Source organism: Manis javanica, chromosome 1 (assembly GCF_040802235.1).
Source record: "Manis javanica isolate MJ-LG chromosome 1, MJ_LKY, whole genome shotgun sequence".
NCBI classification, from domain to species: Eukaryota; Metazoa; Chordata; class Mammalia; order Pholidota; family Manidae; genus Manis; species Manis javanica.
Window position 1 is genome coordinate 198,222,206 of NC_133156.1, and position 21,597 is coordinate 198,243,802.

General features: G+C 37.3%; 2 protein-coding genes across 10 annotated transcripts in view; one reads left to right on the plus strand and one right to left on the minus strand.

The window, feature by feature from the left end:
* LOC118967062 (uncharacterized) overlaps positions 1 to 16,069 on the minus strand; it is a 35,439-nt gene extending 19,370 nt beyond the window's left edge. For 2 of the 5 annotated variants that reach the window (XM_073213290.1, XM_073213283.1), the window contains exons 1-2: positions 9,040 to 9,569; positions 1,137 to 1,213 (exon numbers count right to left, since the gene is read on the minus strand). The gene's annotated coding sequence lies outside the window, so the exon portion shown is untranslated. Of the gene's footprint in view, positions 1 to 1,136; positions 1,214 to 8,789; positions 9,581 to 10,132 lie in introns of those variants that run through there. The other 3 variants (XM_073213286.1, XR_012121302.1, XM_073213294.1) reach the window with 3 other exon arrangements.
* PSME4 (proteasome activator subunit 4) overlaps positions 9,585 to 21,597 on the plus strand; it is a 105,808-nt gene continuing 93,795 nt past the window's right edge. For all 5 annotated transcript variants that reach the window (XM_036991368.2, XM_036991369.2, XM_073213278.1 and 2 more), the window contains exon 1: positions 9,585 to 9,854. In XM_036991368.2, coding sequence (XP_036847263.1) covers positions 9,613 to 9,854 — 242 coding nt within the window. In that variant the 5' untranslated portion in view covers positions 9,585 to 9,612. The remainder of the gene's footprint in view (positions 9,855 to 21,597) is intronic.

Here is a 21,597-nt window from a genome sequence, read left to right on the forward strand (position 1 = left end):
CACACACATGTTGCTGCATTTTCATTGCTGGAGGAAGACAGCTCATGGGATGAACAGGGCATAAGGAACACTGTCCATGCATTCCTCTGGACCCCACCTGCACCTTTTCTTCTTATGATCCAGTGCTATGTGACTGTACTACAATGATAAATCTCAACCATGAGTATAACTGTATGTTGATCCTGGTTTTCCTTTTCTCAGACTTCTTTGTTGGTTTCTCCTGCTCTGTTCCACTTGGGAGTCTCAAGGTTTTATTCTCTTTTCTAACTATACTGTTTTCTAGGTTATCTTATTTGGCCCCTTAATATTAAATATGTCATCTATATGCTGACAACTTCCAAATTCATATCTCTAGTCTAATTCCTACCACTCACTCTATAAATTGATATCCAAAAGCCTATTTGAATCTTGTAGGCAAACTAATATGGCTAGATTGGAATTCATAATTGCTGTCTCCCAAACCTGATCCTACCTTCTGTTTTCCCCATCTCAATGGATGACTCTACCATACATGCTTTTATCAAAGGCAGAAATCTGGGAGTCATTTATGACTCTTTATCTCACACCACATCTATCATCAAATCTTGTTAGTTTTACCTCCAAAATATTTCTCAAATCTGACTACTTTTCACTATCACACCCTGACATAAGCCATCATCATCTCTCACTGGACTTCTGAAACAGCCTCCTAATCTGTCTCCCTACTTCCATTCTTACTTGCATATAATCTCCACTAAGAGAGCAATTATTTGAAAGTTTAAATCAGATGATGTCATTTTCCTGATTAAAAACTTGTTTGGTTTACACTGCATTTATTGAGTAAATTTAAGTTCTTTGTCTACCTAGTATATTAGAAGAAAGAGTAGGTGCCCTTGCATTGTGAGAAAAGCTTGGCTTGATCAAGAAACTGAAAGGTCAGAGTACCTGGAGCAGAATGAGTAGGTGGGGTTCAAGATATGAGATGAATATTAAGAGAAGGAGTCTTTTCTGGCATGGCCTTGTTTTTGAGTATTTATAATACAAATCTGTGTGGGCCTATAGAAGCAAAAAGTCATAATAATGTTCTCTAATGAATGGATGATTTATAAAATGAGTCCCATCTCACATATTTTTCCATATAAAACATTAGTACTTACCTTCCCCACCATATCTCATTCAGTTGCCCCTCAGTTGACATTCTCATTGGTTTGAATTTTCAAACTGTGGTAAACACCTGAATCAAATGAATCAAAAAAGAATTTGAAGATTTTGCAACAGTTGCAAGATTTCATGAAGTTGATTAAAGTGATATTAGAGAGCTCTTTAAAAAACACATAATGCTTTTGGCAAGTAAAGCTCTGTAGTTATACCGGTTAATAATAGAATCAGAGGTAATAGAAAAAGAATGAGCTTCAAAAAGGAATAATTTGAATATCAAGAAATTAAGGAAAGTCATTATGAGAATTAATGAGGCTCTTGATAATTTCTGCAAAAATAACTCTACCTATTAAGAGAATGATAAAAAAAGAGCCAGACTGGAAGAAAATATTTGCAAATTGCATAATGATTCAGGATTTATCCCTACAATATATAAAGAAATCTCAAAACTCAATAATAAGAAAACAAGTAAGGCCCTAAAAGGAGATAAAAGATTTTAATAGACATTTCACCAAGAAAGATATATGCATACTAAGTAAGCACTAAAAAAGATGCTCATCATTAGTAGTTATTAGAATGCAAACTGGAAGCATACTGAGATTCTACTATACTCCTACTAGAAAGGGTAAAGTTAAAAAGACTGACTGTAATAAATAGGCAAGAATGTGGAGCAACTAGAACTCTCATACACTGTTGGTAAAAAATGTAAAATGGAATAATAACATTGGAAAATATCTTGAAGTTTCTTAAATGTAATACATATACCAACCATATGATCCGGCCATACTTCTTCCAGGTATTTATTTGAGAGAAAAGGAAATACATATCTATACAAAGACTTATATATTAATACCCATAGCAGTTTTATTTATAATAACTAGAAACTGGAAATAACCGGAATATCCACCAACAGATAAATGGGTAAGCAAATTGTGGTGTATTCAAACAATGAAACATTAACCAACAGTTGTGCTAGAGAGAACTATAAAATCACACCAACTTTGAGGAAGATCAAATGATGAGGTCCCTTGAAGAGCAGCATCGGAATCAGCTGGGAATTTTTTAGAAATGCAAATTATTAGGCCTCACTCCACACCTACTGAGTCAGAAACTCTGGGCGTAGGAACTCTTTAAACCACTAATGTACCAGTGAAGGTTCTTGGCATACCAGTAATCTTTATTGTCAGTAATCAACTCACCCCTTGGGCTTCTGAAATTAGAGGTGGGAGCCTACTTCCCACAAGACCTAGATAAGGAGTTTCCCAAATCTAGCAAGTGTATTTAGATGCTGAGTAGCCAAAAACAATTTCATATGCCCACTATTGTAAGTGTTCTGAATAATTAGGTGTATTTTTAGCAGAATTAGTCAAATGTATTCTTTGTATCACTAGTTATGGATGTAAGAACTGTCCATAAAACTTCTTCTTTGTTCTTGAGAGATATGTCTTTTCATTCAAGTATTGGCTTACAGTCAATCATAAGAATGAACGGTGCTATTATGTGCCTTTGCACTGCATGTTTGAGTAAAGACTGTGAGGTAAAATAACTGGGTTTGGAACACTGCTCCTTTGACTGGACACTTGGTAGCCTTCAAGTGGTGTTATTTTTTTTAATTAAAGTATCATTAATAAATAACCTTATGTTGGTTTCAAATATAAAACACAGCGGTTCAACAGTTATCCATATTATTAAATCCTCTCCTCCTCTAGTGTGGTCAGTATCTATCAATGTAGTAAGATGTTACAGAATCATTAACAGTATTCTCCATGTTGTACTATCAAGTATGTTATTTAAAACTTAATTGGACATTCATAGGCAAAAATATGAATCTTGACCTAAATGTCACACCTCATACAGAAATTAACTAAAAATGGATCATAGGTTTAAATGAAAACATAAAGCTATAAAACTTTAAGAAAACAAAATCTTTGAATCTAGGACTAGCAGAGTTCTTAGATCTGAAATCAAGAGTTTGACCCACAAAAGGAAAATTTGGCAAATTAGACCTCATCAAAATTAAAACCTTTTTTCTGTACAAAAGGCCCTGTTGAAAACATGAAAAGACAAGTGACAAACGAGAAAATATTTACAAGTCACATATCTGACAAAGGAATAGTACGTGGAATATATAAAGAACTCTGAGAACTCCACCATGGAAAAAACAAGCAATCCAATTTCAAAGCAGGCAAAAAACATAAGCAGACATTTCACCAAAGAGGAAATGTAGATTGCAAATAAGCACACGAAAACATGGTCAACATTATTCACCATTAGGGAAGCACAAATTAAATCCACAATGAGATTTCACTACACACTTAACAAAATCGTTAAAATAAATAGTAGTGACAACACTAAATGTTGCCAAGGATGCAAAGTAACTGAATTACTTATAGATTGCTGGTGAAAATGTAAAATGATACAGTGACTCCAGAAAGCAGTTTGGTGGGGGTTTTTTTTGGTATGATTAATCTACAATTACATGAGGAACATTATGCTTATTAGACTCACCCCATCATCAAGACCCCCCACATATTCCATTACAGTCACTGTCCATCATCATAGTAAGATTCTATAGAATCACTATTTGTCTTCTCTGTGTTGTACAGCCCTCCCTGTGCCCCCAACTATGTCTGCTAATAGTATTGCCCCCTTTTTTTCCCCTTCTCCCTCCCTTCCCACCCAGCCCCTTTCCCTTTGGTAATTGTTAGTCCATTCTTGGGTTCTATGAGTCTGCTGTTTCGCTCCTTCAGTTTCTTCTTTGTTCTTATACTCCACATATGAGTGAAATCATTTGATACTTGTCTTTTTCCACCTGGCTTATTTCAGTGAACATAATACCCTCTAGCTCCATCCATGTTGTTGCAAATGGTAGGATTTGTTTTCTTCTTATGGTTGAATAATATTTCGTTGTGTATATGTACCACATCTTCTTTATCCATTCATCTACTGATGGACACTTAGGTTGTTTCCATTTCTTGGCTATTGTAAATAGTGCTGTGATAAACATAGGGGTGCGTCTGTCTTTTTCAAACTGGGCTGCTGTATTCTTAGGGTAAATTCCTAGAAGTGGAATTCCTGGGCCAAATGGTATTTCTTTTTGAGTTTTTTAGGAACCTCCATACTGCTTTCCACAATGGTTGAACTAATTTACATTCCCACCAGCAGTGTAGGAGGGTTCCCTTTTCTCCGCAACCTCGCCAACATTTGTTGTTGTTTGTCTTTTGGATGGTGGCGATCCTTACTGGTGTTAGGTGATATCTCACTGTAGTTATAATTTGCATTTCTCTGATAATTAGCAATGTGGAGCATCTTTTCATGTGTCTATTGGCCATCTGAATTTCTTCTTTGGAGAACTGTCTGTTCAGCTCCTCTGCCCATTTTTTAATTGGCTTATTTGCTTTTTTGTTTGTTGAGGTATATGAACTCTTTATATATTTTGGATGTCAACCCTTTATCAGATCTGTCATTTATGAATATATTCTGCCATACTGTAGGATGCCTTTTTGTTCTACTGATGGTGTCCTTTGCTGTACAGAAGCTTTTTTGTTTGATATAGTCCCACTTGTTCATTTTTGCTTTTGTTTCCCTTGCCTGGGGAGATATGTTCATGAAGAAGTCACTCATGTTTATGTCCAAGAGATTTTTGCCTATGTGTTTTCTAAGAGTTTTATAGTTTCATAACTTATATTCAGGTCTTTGACCCATTTCAAATTTACTTTTGTGAGTTTGGTGGTTTTTTAATTTACAAAACTAAACATGCAACCCAGCACAACTTAGTAATTACACTCCTGGGCATTTATCCCAGAGAAGCTGAAATTATGTTCACACAAATGCCTGAAAAAGCATAGATCTAATAATAACATAATTAGATGATAAGATCTAATAACATTATCCAGAATGAGGTAGGAAGATGAAAGACTTGCAAAATATAAGTAAGACATATGGAGATTAGAATCCGAAGGTACAACATATGTCTAATGGAAATTCAACAGGACAGGACAGGAACAAAAACTTGTGAAAATAGTTAAAAGTTTTGCATGATTGATGAAAGATATGAATACTTTAAGAAACACAAATCCCCTTCAAGAAATTTTTTAAAAGCCTAGATCTAGCTGCATTGTAGTGAAATGGCAAAATGCCTGGCAAAGAGAAAAACTGTAAAATAACTGCTGATTCATTACTGTAGCTCTAATTTCCTTCCTATTAAAAACTGGACTCCAAATATACTCTAGTTTAACAAAATGAAGTAGATACAATGGCTGAATCAAAAAGGTTTTATATGAAAAATTCAAAACTTATAAATCATATAGGAACTAAAAAAAACCCCTTATTTCTCAGATCCAATATTGTTGTGTTTTTAATAACTGCAACACAGCAGAAGCCTGGATATTTAATTCTAATATAATTCAAATACCTCTAAAGATTATGGTCTGACAAGAGAGAGTAATCCACTTGTTAATATATCCCTAGCATCATAACATGGAAACCACTAAGGCAGGGGAAGGCATGAAACTAACAATCTGCCATTTTTGTTCTCTACTAATAAGTGGATTATAACATAGTGGATCAATAAATATATCAAAGACATAAATATTTGATCAGTAATTATCCCTGCCAATCCCTCCATCTTGAAGAGAAATCTCTCTTCAGAATATTTTTCATGAAGGGCTATTGCACATTCTAGGTCTTCCAAGAAGGGTGATTATAGTCTGCTTCCTCCAGGGGTCCAGTAAGAAATCAGTATCTCCTTCCCTGTCTGACCGAAAGCCTAATGGGCTATTATCCTTTGGCAGAGTATCCTGAGCTCTAGGGGAAAAAGAATGCTTGGGAGTTGGTACGAAAAGAGAAAAATGACCCCACACTATATTCTCCAATGATGAGTAGACTAGGTTCCACAGAGAAGCTAAAGGTCTCCCAACTTTCTCACCTGAAGGGGTTTCAATAGTGTTTTCTATTAAACTTCACATAGAACAATAGAAAGAGACTTCACTTCTTTTGTGCCAATAATTCTTTTGACTTTTCCAGGTCAGACATCAGTTCCCAGGTAAAATGACTAGAAAATCACCTGGAACTGCTTTGAAATCTTAAATTCAGTCATTCCTGTTCTTCCAGATCCCTTGCTCAAGTGAATCCTTTCATACCGTTCTTGTTTCTCTTCAGGGTCTCAGTCCCTTGACCTCTCTCCTCTCTGCCTACTAGCCCTCTTCTCTCTTCACTTAGATGGCAACCAATTTCAATATTAACCACTCTCTTTCAAATATTCTCAACTCAATGATCTCTACTCAGAAAATTCAATGAGATAATGTAGATAAATCCCTGGCTGAAGTAAGTGCTCAACAAATGGTACCAACACTACTAACCATCACTACTACAACATACGTAACATCCACTTGCTCCTTTGTCATTCTGTTATATCATACATACAATCCTGGGCTGCTGAACATTATTGGAGAAAATCACTAAATTTTGCAGATGTTAGGTAATTCATGCTTCCAGCCTTACCTGCTGAGCAGTTCTAATGGTCCTCTAATCAGTTTCCTGAATTTTGAGACTATTCTAAACCTTCTCCAATCTCCTTAAATCTACAAACTACATCTGCCCATCATTCTCATTCTCTTGATTCATGAGAAGAAAAATAAACCATCACAAAGAACTTCTCCAATTACCAGCCATCAAATCTGCCAACCTTTCTTCCTTTGCACCTATCCTCCCCTGCTTTCGTCTTCAGACAAAGAAAGCACTGTTCTAGCTTACTGCTGAGGGCCAGTTCTTGCATTGTCTCCCACTCTGGGTCATCCTCACCCAACTCATCTTCAACCTCTCTCTACTTCTCTTCAGTATTTAAGACAGCCCACCTTCAAAAATTCCTCTTGTTATTCCAACTACCTTCTTGTCTCTCTCCTGTTCTTCCCACCCAAACTTTTAAAAAAGATTATCCACTTTTGCTACCTCTTTTTACCTCCCATTTGTCCTTCATAATTGTAATTTGGTTTCCATCCTTTATACCAAGGAGTGTTCTTATCTGCCTCATCAATGACTCCAATAAACCCTTCTTAGGTCTCATTTCATTTAACCTGTTAACCACCTTTTGTACGTTGACCACTTCTTCCATCTGAAACACTTTGCTTATAGGAATGCCCACTTACCTAGAACTCCTACCTCTCTGACTGCTTCTTGTGAGTATTCTTTGTCGTGTCTCTGTTCTCCCTTCAATATGGGGTCCCTCAGAGATTGGTCAAGGGCCCTATCCTTTCCATACTGCTAAGCTAATTAAACAAGGCCATTAGGTGGCTCTAATGCCTTGGCTGCCTCCTGAAGCAAAACAAAATCTGAGTGTGAAAAAAGGTTAAAACTTTAAATGTTAAACAACCAGTCGCAAACAGCCAACTGGGCTTTAAGTTATAGCCAATCAAACAATCCTGTCTTTACTTTTCACTGTCTTTCCCTGGCTCCTGTTGGGGGTCCTAACTACTTCTGGCTTGCTGGTACCCAATTCTAATGGATTTTTTTGCTCAAATTAACTTGAACATTTTAATACGTCTTAGTTTATCTTTACCAGTACCATATATATCATTCTCTCTGTGGGTAAAATTATAACATTTCCAGAACACCTCGCCTGGCTTTAGTACATATGCATATCAATGGGCATTCAGAGGTGGAAAGAAGTATGTCTTTAGTGCATTTGCATCATTCCTCAGGGATGGAGAGAAGTTCATCTCCATATCGATGGGTAATTATCTGGGCAAGGAGGGCTTATCTGTACCTGAGAGGTGAGGGGGAGGGCTGGTTTTGCTTCTGCTGGAGCAGGAAAGAGAGAAAGTCCCGGACTGAAGTTTGTAAGCAATAAATGGGTTTTAAACTTTATTTCTCCCTTTGATTGATTTTGGTTTTTAGAGGTATTTTGCCCCAGGATTTTCTCTCCCCAGATTTACACCCTCCAATCCACCTATATGGCAATCTATATTCTAGTTTAGATCACCCCCCCTGATTTATACACCAAAACACTTTCCCATCCCTTAGGAATTCTACCTACAAAGCTGTTTCTGCTGTTGTTCGTCTCAATGAAGGACCACTGTCTACCCAGCTTCCCAAGCCAGTATCTGACATCATCAGGTTTCTTCCCTCGGTTTCTTCATATTTAATCGACTACCACATCCAGGTCATTCTACTTAATGAAATAGCTCTCAAATCATTTCAACTGACATCCAGGCCATTATTATGTCACATCTTCTTAGGGGGCCTCCAGTTTTCAAGCCTTGTCTGTTCTGATCCATTCTTCATACAAACCCAGAGTTATTCTTCAAAAATGTAAATTGTATCATGCCACTCCTATGCTTGAAATCTTTGTTTCTTGTTGCCTCTAGTTTAAAGCTCTAAAAACTCCCTAGCATTTCCTTCTAAGTCTCAATTCTCCACTCCCCTGTCTTGAAAGCAATCTTCACCCATTCTGAACTTTTAATTCCTAGAGTGCATGTGGGTGCAGCCTGAGTTGTTCCTTCAGTTGGAGTACATATTCTCCCTCCTCTTTTCCTAACAAACTGTGCAGTCAACCTTTAAACTCATCTTTCTGTATCATTTCTAGTATACCACCTGAAGCCCCTCCAGTTTGAACTCCACTGGAGGTGTTCCCAAGACAAGCATCCTGTACTTACCTAACAATTACGGGCATTGTCTTCTAATTGGTTATTTCCTAGTCTACAGGTCCTCTGGACTGTGAAACATTGGAGGGCAGAAATCACGTGCTCTTTCGGTCTCAAGGGCCCGAAAAGAAGCTGATACATGTAACAACCCAATTAATACTTGTTGAATGGGTAACTGTTCACTTCTCTGGACCTGAAAGATGAGGGATTAGAGGGAGAGTGAAAGCTCTGTAGTAACAAGTGGGATGAATACACAGAGTACCTAGGGCTTTCCGTAAGCTCGGAGTCGGGACTAGGCCGGCTGCTTTGCCGGAGGCCACGGCAAGTAACTCCTGAGGGCAACCGCAGGTAGGCGCGAGCCCAGACAAGGAAGGACAGTAGCTTGGGATTCGGCAGCGGCGGGCAGCCTCGCGCTCGGCCGGTGAGGCCGCGATGGGGGTTCCTAGCCGGCCCACGGGAGGGAGGCGCGGCCGTCCGGGGTCCCGCCGCAGCCGCCGCTCCGACCTCCTCATCGCGCAGCTCCTCCGACGCTACCGCCTCACCCCGCCCCGGAAGTGACTTAGGCCTGTCCGGAACCTCCGGGCGCGGCAGCTGCAGCGTCACCAGCCGGGCCGGTGCGGGGCGGGCAGAGCGGCCTCTGCCGCCGCCAACGAGCCGGGGATCGCGTGAGGGGCTAGCAGCACGCCGGCCGAGGCAGGGGACCCAGCGGTCGGACCGAGGGCGACGGGTCGCCGGCGGCCGTGGGGCGACGCCACCGCGGAGGAGGCGGAGCCCGGAGAGGGGTGGGGACCGGGGAGGGCTGGGGTGGGAGCGGGTGGGGGGTGCCCCTGGGCTCATGGAGCCGGCCGAGCGGGCGGGCGGCGGGGAGCCTTTGGAGCCGGGCGGGCGCCCCCGGCCGGACCCGCGGGGCTTCGTCCCGCAGAAGGAGATCGTCTACAACAAGCTGCTGCCCTACGCCGAGCGACTGGACGCCGAGTCGGACTTGCAGCTGGCCCAGATCAAAAGCAACCTGGGCCGCGCCGTGCAGCTCCAAGAGCTGTGGCCCGGGGGCCTCTTCTGGACCAGGAAACTATCCACGTAAGTGTGTCGGGGCCTGCAGGATGGGCTGGGGGCAGAGGCGCAGTGGGAGGGAGTATGGAGTGTGGGTGCTCTTTGTTCGCACCGGACCAGGACCCTCAACTCTGCCCGGATTCGAGCCGGTGGTCCCAAGCAGTAGTCTCAGGATCGCTACTGGAACCTGGGAAGCGCTCACGTCTCCTGCCTGCCACTTGCCTACGGGATCTTCCCGGCCCTCGCTGGCCTTCTTAAGGGTCCTCCCCAGATGCTGATCCCTGAGGGTCTGGCTCTTGTCTTACCACCTGCGGGACGCTGGGGAGCCGGAAGGCGGCGGGTACCCAAGGGAAAAGAAGAGCGGCCTCCCAAGGGTCCTCCTTGGACCTTGGGGCAGAGAAGATTGGGCGTTGGGGGAGTAACTTTTAGTTTCTAACCGTGCTTCCTCTTGTTCTTTCTTTCCCGGCGGTCCCCGCCTCTTCATATTCCTTAATTCTCATCTAGTAACTTTCTGAATGGGAAGGAGGACGGAGGGAACTTCTGGGTTCTGGTTTTTGGTGCCAGCTCACTCTTTGTAGATTTTATCGAAGAGATTGGTTTAAACAATCCTCATGCGGTTCTTAGGCTGTGTACTAGGCGTTAATGTTGAGAATGTTGAGTCTTAGAACCTCGGGAAAGTGTATGTTGCTCCACTTGTGACGAACCTAAGGAAAAGGAGAGAGCTGTCAAGTTGTCCCGGATTATTAGTATCCGGCCTGTGTTAATTTTTGAGTCCCTCAGATGAGTATAGATTACATAGTTTGTTCAGGAGTTATAGTCTTCTTCTGTTAACATTTGTTTATTTATTTTTCACAAACGAGTTTCAAACCATAGCTCCCCTTAAATTAGGAGGAAAAAAGGAGTAAAAGTACAGTTGGGGGAAAGGTTGAGACTTTACCAGATGGACATCTTTACTGTGTTGAGAACTTTAAAAAAATAATTGTGTGTATCTTATTTGGTTAACTGTACATAAAGTCTGGTAACATTATATGCTCATGCATGTGGGTATGGATGGGTGAACTCACAAGACATAAATCACTTACCCAGTGTTTACCCAAATCTGCTGAGTGAACTGGGTGATGACTCAGGGTTTTGTAATGCAAGTCTTTTCTACATTTCCTCACCGGATGACTATTTTTCTGCCAATTATTAGGGAGTCTCTAAGAAATTTCTCATCCCCAGTGGGCGGCCTTGGTGGTGGGAATAATTACCTTTTTAATTAAAAAGTAGAACTAAAACAATTTGCCCTTTTCAAAGAGTGACCATAAAATGTCAAGGTTAAAGCTTTTCTCTTTATTAGAGTGTAATGAAGTTTGTGGTGTTAGGATCCATAAGAGACTTGGGAAAAAAGAAAAGCAGCACAGAGAAGAAACATCTTTAGTCAAAACAGAAGAATGTTTTGTAAATGATTGAAATTCAGGGGATTTTTCTAGTGAGCTTCCTGCGAATTTGTTACCCAGGCACAGTAAAAAGAAAGTTACTTTGTCAGTTCCAGTGATTCCATTTTAACCACTTGATTACATTTGCCAGAGAATAACCTTGTTGGAGATACAAATGGCTCCTTTTTAGATATACAGTATATTAATACACCAATGTGTGAATGCATATCTGGTTTGGATTATTAATCTAGAATCTACACAGGTTATAGTCCCATGCATTGTTTTCTGACATATTTATTGTTCCTAAGCTTGGCAAGTTATTACCAGAGTTTTTATTGTTTTTGGCTTACTAGGTATAAGTAAGCTTTTACCTAGAAAGGGCTAAAAACACGGTGGAGACAGTCCTTGGTGTTTAAGGTAAGATTGCAGTTACATGGCTTAATAACCTATGAACCCGAAACCATTTATATCTTAAATAAGCAGCAAGAAATGGTATCAGATAGAATTTTATTTTGGAGTGTAGTTAAATGCTGCAAACAGATTCTTGGGATTATACTATGAGACATTTTGAACTTGGTGGCACATGTGATCTTGGGAGTATTTTTTCTTCTAAGTCATGTTAAGGTGACCTGTTTATAGTTGTGCTTGTTTCTTAGGCCTTGTGTGTGTTGCACAAGTTTACATCTAAATGATGCCAAAGCATGTGATAATAGCTGTCAATTCCATTCCATGAGTAATGATCATAGTTACTACTTTGTAGAAGAATGGAAAGTAGTAATGAAAACAAAATCTATTTCTATCACTAGCTCTGTGACTGTGGTGATTACTTTAATTGTGTGTTTCAGTATTCTTGTGAGAGAAATGAGGGGTTGGACTAAATTCCTGAGAAACATTCCTGCTCTGGTATTTTATAATTTGATTTTTTTATCCCATAGAGCCTCAAATAAGCCAGTGTGTATCTTTCTACAAAGACTGCTTGAGCAGTTTGTAAAGTACTGGAATAAAGAAAACCTGAGTGTAAATGCTGTACAGAGGCACTAGGACTGGATCCTGACTAGAAGTGTACACCCCTAATCTGGGTGTCAGGGGTCTGTGTGGAGTAGAGTTCTGGGGAGGTCCTCAGGTTCCCCTTTTTTGACTTTTTGCCTCCTCTTGCACTTACTGTAATTCTGTTTCAGTTCATTTCCAGACTTGTTTCCAGGTGTGTTTGGCCTCTCGGAAGAAGGATTATTTCTGTGTAATTTGAAAATTGGCCCTGTGTAAATATAAACTCTCCTGTACAGACAGTTTATTAGAACTGCCTGTTGAAGAGAGATTGTGGGATGTATTACATCAAGGGACTAGTTTTTAAAAAGCAAGAAAACATTGGAGAAGAGAGGCACAAACTAGTGGTCTTTGGAAAACAGTAGTAAAGACAGCTCACGGACACTAAGAGAAAGGTATTGGTAGATGGCCCATGTAGAGAATGAAGGAAATTGAGGAAAGGTAATCTTGAAACTTGACTTTCCTCCTTTGCCCTCCTGGACCTTTCATGAGAGGCAGTGAGGTCTAGGCGGAAGGCCTGTTTATTTTTGCCTGTCTTGCCACCAACAGTATCATCTTGGTCTTGCTTAACTTCTCTTAGAGTTCTCTTTTGGAAAGTTGGAGTGTAGACTATTGGTAGTTTTTCGAACTTAGAACTTAGCAGTGCATTGTTTTATGAAAGCACAGTATTAAACACAAAATTGGACTCCTCAGGCAAACTAAAACTGTGCTGGTTTTTCTTCTAGCACTTCATGGATAGTAGAACCCCTTGAACCTGCTCAGGGCTCAACATACACTGTTGAAAAATCACTGGGCTAGTCCCCAGGGCCTTTTTAGCTCTCTGTTCCCTTAAACTGGTCTGGAGGAAGGACAAAAGGAGGGAGAACAAGTGACTGGGCCACTGTTCCCTACAAGCCTACTCCACCCATGATTGTTTCTTTCTTGTTTCTTTTTTGAAACTGAATTTGATTTTAGTGAAAGTGTGTGGGCATGGTATATTATGAAGGAAATTTAGATGCCTTGTTTGTTACAATGAAATGTTATATTCTGTGCTGTTTTATAATGAAATGACTGTGTATTATATGGAGGACTCATTTCATTTGCTAATGCAACTGTAGCTCTCTTGTTTACTTATTATTAAGAACATTATGTAGCTTCCTGGATAGGGACTGGATTATCCCAGTTGAAACCAAGTAATGTATTTAATTAGATTACTTGGCCAACTGGAAACAAGTTTAGTCAGGATATGAGTTATCAAATACCCTGACCTCCTCTGGTGGAAAGTAACGTGACCACAGGAGCACCCAAATTTGTATCATCTCGGTGTTAGGGAAGAAAGTAGAAAATGCTAACCACTGAATTTCAGTTGTCTGTTCACATAATGTACTTTAGTAGGGGGTCTGATGTTTGATTGAGAAATTGTGAAGTATACAATAAAGATTTTTGACAAATTATAATATATCTATATTGTCAAAAATAAAGATTCTTGACAATCACATTCACCGGAGAAAACTAATTAGAGAAAGTAGAAGAAAAGGTTTTTCTGTGTTATTAAATGACCACACTCAAAATGGGAATCATGTTTCTTTGTAGTGAGAAAGTTGATTTTTCATATAAAAAAATGAATGAAGTACCTGGTTTTGGAGATGAATTTTTCTGACAAAGTTGTGTCGTAGAACATTAAGCTATCATTCACATTTGATTTTTTTCTTTTAAATTAATGTTATTTTTTAGAGTAGTTACAGGTGCAGAGAGAAATGAGCAGAAAGCACACTTCCCATATACCCCCTCTCCCCACACATACACGCATTTGATTTTTCATACACACACACATTTTAAATACTTGAGGCCTTTCCCATTCTCCAAGGACTCCTGTTAACCATTCTTTTAAAACATCTTGCCAGTTTTTCCCTCAGTAGTTAACTGGCTGTTTTTGCCGGAATCACATTCTTCTGAATATGTTGTTTGAAGAATGTTCTAATATTTTTTGTTTGCTTTAAGCATTTTTTAAGTTATGGAAAATATCAAACATATACAAAGGAAGACAGTAATATAATAAATTCCTTGTATGTATCACCTGTCTTAACATATCATCTTCCCAGGGCCAATCATGTTCCTTCCACCATTGCTTTTGAAGCATTTTACTTCATTTGTGTTAAAAGTATGTATCGAAGGGAAAAGGAATTTTTTTTATACCATTTCAATACCATCAAACCAAAAAAAAAAATCCATTATCTCTTTAATCAACCTCATGAAATTCTGCCTCTTTGCCAAATTTGTGATTTTATTTCTAAGCTTCAATTTCATTTGCATTGTTTTGTCTGTTTACTATAAAGAGACCCCATAGGCAGAGATAAAAAAATACAACTGATGAATGAACATTTTCATATTATGATGTCTTTTCCCCCTCTTTGGAGGCATAGAATCAATTCTAAGGTAACAAGGACTCCCTTGAATTATCTCCATTTTAGAAAACAAAGACACAGAGGTTCACAAGTTAATAACAATTTGATACAGAGTAGTAGAGTCAGGAGTCTTTTTTGAACTAATTATTTTCTGAATGCTTGGCGCTTGGGATGATACGTCACCGAAAGATTTCTGCCTTCTGGAGGAGTTCCAGTGTGCTCTTTCTCTTAGCACACGTTCTTGTTCATTTAGGACAGACTAGGCAAGGGGTAGCTCCATCAATAAATGTGGGGAAACAAAATATGAATTCTAGGTGCATTCCTATAAAAAAATTCTCATTATGACCAGTGGGTTTTAATGCCGCGTATTGAGGCACTGAGAAAGGCAGTTTAAAAAAAATTTGTGCAACAGTGTATATTAGTTCTGAAATCTGGAACTATCACTTAAAAATTATTTTCTCAAGTGGTCTTGCTGCATTGTTGTAAAATAAAACTTTTTGAAATACATGTTCTAAATTGAAGTGAAGTGGAGGCTAATTCTTGTTTTTTAAGGGATGCTTATTTATTTAGTAAGTAAGTACACAACTTCTGAACCAGTTTTTCTCATTGTGGGACCTGGGAGCTAACTTTTTTCTGTTAAGTGAGACTCATTTCTAGTGACTCCCCCACACTCACTCCCACCTTTTTAATACAAAATCCAAATCTGTGTTTCCTTGTAACCTTTGAAGAAAATGAGATCAAAATCTCATTCATACCATGTAAACAGCAAGCCGAGAACATGGTAATGAAAGCAACAGCAAGCAAGCAACAAAAAACTCTCTATATTCATTAAAACTGCCTTTGGAATGTTCAAAGCAGCACATACTATAAATATTCCCATTTGGAATCTTGAGGTTGTCTACTTCCATATTTGGCCTACACTCAGCATTTCTTCCCTTCTAGTGCCCTCTCTTGATCCCTTTTTCATGCTTCTATGTTCTTTAGGTACATACCTTCCCTCTACAGTGAGCTTTCTTGAGGTCAGTGTCTCATTATTGTTCCTTCCCTCCACTCCCAGCATTTAGTACAGTGGTGTATACACTCATAGGTACTCAATACTATTAAAATTAACCTCTTTGTTCTTTGTAAACAAGCATTTTGCAGTTCTAAGGAATTCTTACTTTTGCAGTCAAAGTGGAGAAAAGGAATCTGGGATGAGTTCTGTTTAAATACTGGGTTCAAAAGAAAGTATATATTTAAGCAAAGAAGTGGAGGGAAGTAGCATTTTCTTTAAGGAAGGGAGGGGATGGGTGATGCCTTAAGCCAGGGGTATGGTGCTGTAAAGTTGAGCAAAGTTAGTTAGAGAATAAAGTAGATTATACTGGTTGTATCAGGGAATTTGACTGAGACTTTTATTTAAAAATAAATCTGTAATAATTGTTAAGGTTAAATATTTAGTATTTAAAATTTAGAGTATAGTTTTTACAGTTTTTTGATAGAAGAACCATACAGCTTTGGTAGTGGTTGTCAGTTTTTTATGCTAACAACTTTTCATAATACCTAAACTCTAGATTTTAGAGTTTAAAAATATAATAAACATTTGTTTCCCTTTCTAAGAAAAAAACTAACAGCATTGCAGCTGCAAAATGGGTTTAAGAAGAGTATTGTAGTTTAGATAACTTGGAGATTGCTTAAGAATTATTAAAAATTCTTTTTACTCTTCTAATAGTGGACAGTCTAAATCGAAGGTGTTAGTAATCTTTTGGGGCTAGTAAGTATGGGTGTTTCATTTCATTTTCTAACAATTTTCTTTTTTAAGCCAAGGGTGAAGTAGAAGTTTTTAGAGCAAGAAATTTTGTGAACACAGCCTTTTATATGTGAATGTTTACATTCTGGACAGATTCCTGGAGAGGTTAGTCAGGATAATTTGTGTTCTGAGGGAAGGTAGGTTACTTCCCAAGATAAATAAAATGTTAGCAAATTTCTGTCAGCATATACCAAAAAGAGGTGCCCATTTTGTGTATGACCAATAGTAAAACATTTCAAGAAATGAGTGCCCTTTATCCATGCCTCAAGTGAGAAATAACTGGGAATAAGAAGAATCATGATTAGGTGTTAATGGGCAGTGACTTTATTACTCTAGAAATGATCAGTTTTAATAAGTCATAAAGAACATAACTCTGAAATACAATATGCTGAAATTCTAGTGAGTGTTGTTCGACATGTACTGCATGGGAATACAGAGAAGTGTGTACCTAAGATCTCCTTGTCCAGAGCCTTCTATCAGAGATACTATACTTGGTAAAGATAATAAATAGACCTGTTTTGTAAGTGTTTCGGAAACCTAGTCTTTATGTTTTAAAGCTGATTTGCTTAACTTGGTAATATATTTATTGTTAGTTTGAAGGTTTTTTTTCTTTTAGAAATAAAGGAAAGCCTTGCTGAGGTGTTTATAATTACATAAGCCAATATATTCCTCGAGATACAGTTGTACAATCAGTTGTAAAAATATATCTCAGAATGTCCACCTTGTTTTCATCTCTGGTTAGAGCTGAGGGTTAAATAGGTGTAAAGGTGCGGTCCTTGCCACCAGGTGTCTTTCAGTCATCTTAAGAAACACAATGAAGTATACATGTATAACTATAGGATGAGATAGGATGTAGAAGATACTCAAGTTTGGTAAAGCAATTAAGGGTCAGAGAGTACAGAGATAGCACTTCTGGCTAGCAGTGAAAGAAGACTTCGTGTAGGAGAGTCTTAAAGGATAGGGATTTATGGACATGAACAAATAATTCACAAGAAAATGATTATAATGTATAGTAGGCAAACAAGATATAGTTAGCCTCATAACTAGAATATAAACAGAAACAGACTGCATTACAATACATTTTTAATGATTTAAGTAGATTTTAAAAAGCATATATTGTGCTTTAGACAGTCTGCTAAGATATGGTAGTTGGTAAATGTGAGACATCTGGGAAACTTACTAAAAAACAACTGGTACCTGGGGCCCCATTCCAGAACAGTTAAATCAGTTTCATTCATGTACATTAATAATTATCCATCACTGTAGCCTCTTAAGGAAACCCAGGTTTTACACACAACATTAAATGACTTACCCAAGTCATTTACATAGACTTGGGTCTTACAGGGACTTACATAGAACAGTTTGAACTCTCAACAAACCTGTAGAAAAAGATGTTGCTGCTGTTTGCTTGGCTACTGTGTTGAAATCAATGAATATTCTATCTAGAGTTGATTATAATGTTGGAAGTTGCAAAGCAAGCTAGCGTGGAACCATAAGGCATTCTTCACTTTGGATAACACCTAACTTGTCTTTGTTCCATACCCAGCAGTTGCTCATAATTAATATCCTTTAAAATTATTCTCTGTTTGTGACAGTGTATCTCCTTTCTTGATCCTTAGCTTGACTTGCTTCCCCAAATGCTCAGATTATTTTGACCTTGGGTTGCCTATTCAGAGTGATGACAACTTTTGAACCTTTCAAGATTAAGTTCAATGATCACTGACATATGATGAAACATTGGTTAAAAAAAAAGAATCACAGAACTGTAGTACTTCAGTTATCCCCCTTTTATTTTCTGTATAGTTATTTTTCCTGGTATATGTCTCCTCATATCTCACTGAGTTCTTGGCCTAAAAGAACTATTTGAATAATACTCTTCTCTGTACATGTCATTTGCTCTAGAAATGCTTTTTGAAAAAAACAGGTAATTAAGTGAAAATAGAAGAGGTTTATGAGGAAACCTTTCATTTTATCTGTTCACCCACTGTTTGTAGCAGTGAGAAGCTGTATCTGCATTTTTAATATTATGTGTAATAACCAAGGACTTAGTCTTGGAATAAAATCAAAGTGCTTAATTCTGGATCCTTTACATTTCTCTGTTAATTCTGCCTTTTTAAATTTTTTGGTTTTTCTCTTTGGTGACACTTAGAAACAGAAGGAAAAGACCGGAACTGAGGTAGCTACAGTAAAGTACATGTGGTTGGTTTTGGTAGGGGAAGGAGTTGAAGTTAATGTCTGAATTAAATTTTGGAGTTGTTCAGGTATTTCACTGTTCAGGGTAGTTTTCCTTGCTGTGAAATGTAAAACTCCTGTCATTTGGCCTTAGCTGTCAGGCAGTAACATTTTTTTTCTAATGCTGTGTCGCACTATTCAAATATTGTACATTTTAGTACAGTTTTATTGTTTTGCAATGTAATTCCTGCATATTTCTAATATGGAAATTTCTAATTAATCTTTTTATTGGTATCATGAACAGTTTTCCTTCAGCTACCATTGTTTTTTTTATCTGGATGCCATATAGAAAGGCTGTTTTTAAAAACATATTCTGAACGTTTTCTTATTTAATGTAAATGGTTTTTTAGTTGATTGTCTCAGATGTTTTAGGTATAATCATAGCATTGACACCTTACTATTCTACCTTTCCTAAACAATTTCCCTTATTTCTGTTTCCTAGTATATTTTAGTCTTTAATCTAGATTCAGGATAATACTAAATAGTAATAAATAGTCATTATTGTCCTGAATCTGTTTTTAAAAGTACCCCTTGGGAGGGGATGGGTGATACCTTAAGTCTGATACTGGCTTCTTAATTAAGACTCATGTATTTTGAAGTGAATTTGGTTTCTTTTTGTTTTACTTGTTAATATTTTCTAACTTAAATTTTATTATAATCAGACTGGCTAGGTTAATGTCCACATGTTAGAATTAAGTGAGGTTTTCTCTGTGGCCTAGCTTATGACCAGTTTTTATAGGTGTTCCACAGAAAATTGAAAATGGCATAGTTTCTGTAAGCTCACAATTTCTATCCACATCTTCTAAAGTCAGCTTTATTAATTATGTAATCTTATTACCTTCAGTCTAAGTCAGATTGAAATGTTAAAGACACACAGTAATTGATTTTGTTGCTGTTACTCAGCACATAAAGTTTCATTTTCTTTTTCAAGACTATACAGTAGGTGGTATTGTCTACTTTTTTCAGGAAATGCAGTCCCTGGTTCTCTTTTTCTGTAATGTTAATAGCCATCCTGTGTCCATTAGAGGTTGCGAAATGGTGATACCTTTCATTTGTTTCTTGTTAGCTGGAGTTCTCTAAAGAACTTTTCCTCACAAGCTGTTGTTTACCTTGAGGTACAATTCCTATACCAGGGGCAGGAAAATTATGCTTGATTGATTCTCTTTCCTATACCAGTTTGTAAGATGACTTGTTACCCTAACATTCTTCAAAGGTATGTTCAGTGAAGTCTTCCTTTGTTTGTATTTATATTTTTTTAGTATCATGAATTCAGTGGATTTAAATATCCATTGTTGTTAATTATCGTGATTCACACTATATGATGTCATTTTTGGCTACTGAGAACCATACAGCTTCTGTGCTTTTTAAAATAGGACTTTAATAGACTGCTAAGAGATATTTTTAGTGAGGTAATAGTAGAAATGCAGAAATAATTGATTACCTGGTTTTAAGCATTGTGTTTTATAATAAATTTAATGTGAAATGTTTTATGTTAATTTTAATTATAAAAATAAAGCTGGTTTACTTTAGGAAATTTTGAAACAGATATGTAGAAGAACATTAAAATGACTATTTTACCACCCAGATATAACATTTTATGGTGATTGCCTTTTAATCTTTTATTGTTGAAGGATAGTTGATATACAATATTGCATTGGTTTCAAGTATACAACATAGTGATTTGATAATTACTGACATACGCTTACCCCAACTAGTAAAGTTACTGTCTGTCAACATAGAAAGATACTAAGTTATTATTGACTATATTCTCCATGCTGTACTTTGATCCCCATGACTGATTTATATTACAATTGAGATTTTGTGCTTCTCTATCCCTTTCCCCTGTTTGAACCAACCCTCTACCCCCTTATCTTTTAAATTTAATATGTGATTATATATTTTTATTTACTTAGCATTGTGTATGTTTTATCCTGCTTTTTAAAAATCATTTTGTATTTCACATCCACTAAAGTTCTTTGAAAACTAATTTAAAATGACTACATTATAGTCTAAAGGAATAAAACACGATTTAACAAACTATTCTCTTATTTGAACTTTTTAGATTTTTTCTGCAGGAAATTTTATTATTACAAATGTGTTGAAAAATTTTTGGTATTTTGACTTTGATGTTTTGAATTTTTACTTAAGACATGTTGCTAGATGTAGAATTAAGAAAAATCTATAAATACTTTTAAGGGCTTTCAGTGAAAATAGTTAAATTCTGGCTTTTAAATTTTAACCTAAAATTCCATTTTTGTCTTTTGAGTAGGAGTACCCAATTAAAGCATTTATATAAGGTTAAATATCATTGCTAAATGTCTTATATGTTTTATAATTACAATTAAGTCTTAATGTTCCTTTGAAACTATGTTAATTTTATTTTACTGATGGATATAGTTAGAACTTTAGAAACCAGCATTACCTTGAAGAAAAATAACTGGTGAATGACAGAAGCTGGCATGGAAAACCAGTATTTTTAGCCTCTAGCCAAACTGTAATTCTTAGTTCATTCAAAATAGTTTTACATAATTATATATTTTACTTTAATTTTCCTTTTAATGTATAGTAAACTGTCTTTCAGGATCTACTATAGGAGAAATCTTGGCAGTATTGTACATTTTGTTAAATAATTACCATTTCTGTTATGCCGCTGTCTTTACTTGAGATGAAAAATTAAAGTATTTGATTAATACTCTATGAGGTTGTAAGGAGGAAGCCATTGAAAAGTGCTCCTATATTATCTTTCACTGTTTTTTTCCCCTCTGTGAGAAGAAGGAACAAGAGTTGTCATCTATGTATTCTGGATAGTTTAAGAAATATTCTATTGAAAGTTCAGTCATGACTTACCAATATTTTCAAGTATTTTGAGATACTGAATAGTGATTGTAAGGTAAATTCTAGCCGAA